The sequence below is a fragment of the Trachymyrmex septentrionalis genome, unplaced genomic scaffold (assembly GCF_001594115.1).
Source record: "Trachymyrmex septentrionalis isolate Tsep2-gDNA-1 unplaced genomic scaffold, Tsep1.0 scaffold8, whole genome shotgun sequence".
Taxonomy (NCBI): Eukaryota; Metazoa; Arthropoda; class Insecta; order Hymenoptera; family Formicidae; genus Trachymyrmex; species Trachymyrmex septentrionalis.
In genome coordinates, this window is record NW_017305987.1 from 3931875 (window position 1) to 3935115 (window position 3241).

A 3241-nucleotide genomic window follows, 5' to 3' on the forward strand; every position below is an offset into this window, starting at 1 on the left:
CCACACACACACACGCGCGCGCGCGCGCGCGCGCGCGCACACGCACACATCTATATATATATATATATTTCACACACATCTATTTATCGTTGTCTCTGTGCAACACAACAATTTTCCATCCTGTGTCGTATCTACACTTTGGACTTAATTAACGCTACGTAATTACACGAAACGAGAAAGTGATAGACACTCACGTACTGCTTCGTTTCTACGAATATTATATTATCGTATATTATGCGCTATCGACACTGGCCTTTGTAGTAGTTTAAAGGAAGGCAGGCCAATGTGAATATATGTATATTCCTCACTGACACATATTATACTGATGTGTAGCATCTCTGAATCCCGGAGCGGGGATTCGTTTCGTTATGTAATAACTTCTTAGGCCAATGTACATACATATATTTGACGTTGTTGTTAATTTTAGTACGGTGCTGTACAATCAATTTTCGCAGCATGAATGGTGTAAAAGGCATGCGCGCATGAATGTAATCTCTAGTGCGTAGGAGCAAAAGGTAATTTCATCTCTCGTGACAATTCCGGACGTTTGGCTTTGAAAACCCTCAAGTCGCTTAAGTCGAATCACGGGTGAATTAACAATTATAACTAGGATAGTCCGAGGGACACGAATATATTCTTATTAATGTAATGAGTATTTTCTCAAATTAAAATATAAATACTTAACAATCTCAAGTTAACACTATTCTCAAATCGCGTGGATTTCCAAGCGTAATATAGACAGCGATAATATTATTTTACATACGGAACGATTTTTCTAAAAATTTATATTTAGATACAGCTCTAAAAATAATTGTGTCGGACTATAATACTATATCAAAATAATTATGTAGAACACTCAAATTAATTGCTAGAATGTCAAAACGTTTTGCAGTTTTGCTTGAGTATTCTGGATAATTATTTTGACGGTCCTACAAAATTATTTTCAGATCTATATTTACCGAAATTTAGATATTTTAGCAAAATCGTTTCTCTGTGTGACAATCCTATCATTCTTTTTTTTTTTTTAATCAGTTGAGAACTCCATTAAAGAATATTCGTAATCGATGAGCAAAAAAATATTTTATAAGCAATACGGAAAATACGCTATTTATCTCGTAAATATTGATCGTATTTTGGAAAGAGAGTAATTTTTAACGCTACTAACCTTCTTTTTGGCCAGTTTTCAAGTGCGCTTATAAATTGCATGGGATTAGCTCTGACACTAAGAGTAGCGGCTATAAAGAAGGAGCTCATTATACAAGATTGCGTTGTTTTCGAGAATAACTACTAAAACACGAAGGTGAAATAAATTTCCTCCGTTGACGACCCGTCCACGTTGATCGAGAGAACAAAGAAAGCTTCTTGTATCGCAATCTGTCACGTGCGAAAATGAATTCGACCGAGGAAAAAACCGAGCGCAGCCGCCGAGAGCAGTAGAGAAGCTTGCTTGCTCGCCTCCTATAGAGATACATACACGTATCTATCGTACCTCTTAGCGATGTGTCCGGAAGAGTAGTCGGCGAGATAAACGTATATTACGTACGCGACGCGGCGGTATCGCGCGCGTCGAGATGAGGAAGTCGCGTATCGTGAGACTAACGTGCACCCCACAGTTGTGTTTGCAGCTGGATCCGAGCGCTCTTCCGTCGCTCCCGCTCAGCCGGAGAGACCACCGCCCCCGCTTCCCCCGCCACGCTTTCCGAACAGCGGTGTCTGACAACGGGAAACAGCTCCTCTTAATATCGGTAACCTAGTGATCATGAACGCGCCGATACCGCTCCCGCTGCTGCTCACCACCAGCAGCCTCAGCCTGGAGACGCAGCTCTACGAGATCATCACCGAGAGCAGCAAGGCGTGCGCGGCGTTCCTGCGGCACAGTCTGCGCCGCGCGACCAGCCTCGGCTGGACCGCGACCGAGGGCTTCGAGACGTCGGCGAGCGGCGTGATGTACAACGAGCAGTGAGAGGCGGTGAGAAGAGATACGGGACGGGGAAAGGACGCCGTTGGAAAGACGCCGTTTCGTCACGACGACGACGACGACGACGACGCGGTCAAGTGCGACTCACGCCACGCGGCGCAGCATCCGCTGGACCGTCAATACGACTTGCTCGCAGGCGATGCGATGTTGAGGGAACGAATGTTGTTTCCCCTCCGTTGGTCGATCACGTCTCTTTATCTGTCTGCCTGTCTGTCTGCCTGTCTGCCTGCCTGTCCGTCTGTCTGTCCGTCTGTCTGTCTGTCTGTCTGTCTGTCTCTCTGAGAGCTGAATTAGTTCAACGAAGAGCATGGGGTCGATCGGGGTAATTACCGTTGGGAAATATTACCATCGTACAGCACAGACCTTCAAGGAACCTCCTAAAAAATCCTATGAACGTCCTAGAAAAACGTTTTAAGGACGTTCGTAGGATGTTCGCAGGATATCGTGTGTTGTCTGGGAACGAATATTATGAGAATATATACCTCAGCATTATATAGGATAAATGAGGCATCGCGATATTTTCTCCAATGATATTAGCTGGGCGTGACTTCTTAATCGTTTCGTAATAACTATTAAACGACATAATTATTCAAATGATTTCGCGCACAGAAAGAACGATTTTGCTGAAGTATTTAAAAATTTCGTAAAAAGTATTTAAATATTTAAAAATTGGAGACACACAAATTTGAAAATAATTTTGTTAAACTATCAAAATGATTATGAGCGGTACTGCAGAAACTTGGACTTTTTTTTTAAATCAACTCTTATGTAGTTATTTCGATAGACTAAATAATTTTCTGATTTGCATCTAAATTTTTAGATACTTCTCTTACAGAAATCTAATACTAGCGAATTTGTTACTGAAAGAAGCAATAATTAATTGCTTCTCTTACTAAACGACTAAAAGTACTGAACTATAGTGCTTTTTAATACGTAAAATATAAGTGATTAATTACCGTCTTTCTCAGCAGTCTGTTTTTTCTACAACTGAATTAGTGTAAACTTTTAGAACTTAAAAAAGTGAAATACGTATATATTATATTTAATATTTGACGAAAGCGAGAGAGGAAATTCGAGTGCGGTAATAAAAGACAGACCTAACATTAAATTGGCCAGTATTAGATTTCTATGTAAGAATTCAGCAAAACCGTTGTTTTTCCAATGTATAGAAGATGATTATCAGGATCGTCGTAAAAATACTATTCCGGTGTTGCGCTTATTCCTCGAGTCGAGATTACCTCCCCCCCCCCCCCCCCCCCCCCC

At 41.5% G+C, this 3241-nt stretch overlaps 1 protein-coding gene across 7 annotated transcripts in view; it reads left to right on the forward strand.

Annotated features, from left to right (window-relative positions):
- The window catches only part of LOC108754463 (glucose transporter type 1), a 42262-nt gene extending 40074 nt beyond the window's left edge, over window positions 1-2188 (forward strand). For all 7 annotated transcript variants that reach the window (XM_018496736.1, XM_018496735.1, XM_018496738.1 and 4 more), the window contains one exon: window positions 1614-2188. In XM_018496736.1, the coding sequence (XP_018352238.1) occupies window positions 1614-1717 (104 nt within the window). In that variant the 3' untranslated portion in view covers window positions 1718-2188. The remainder of the gene's footprint in view (window positions 1-1613) is intronic.
- Window positions 2189-3241: the final 1053 nt, after the last annotated feature.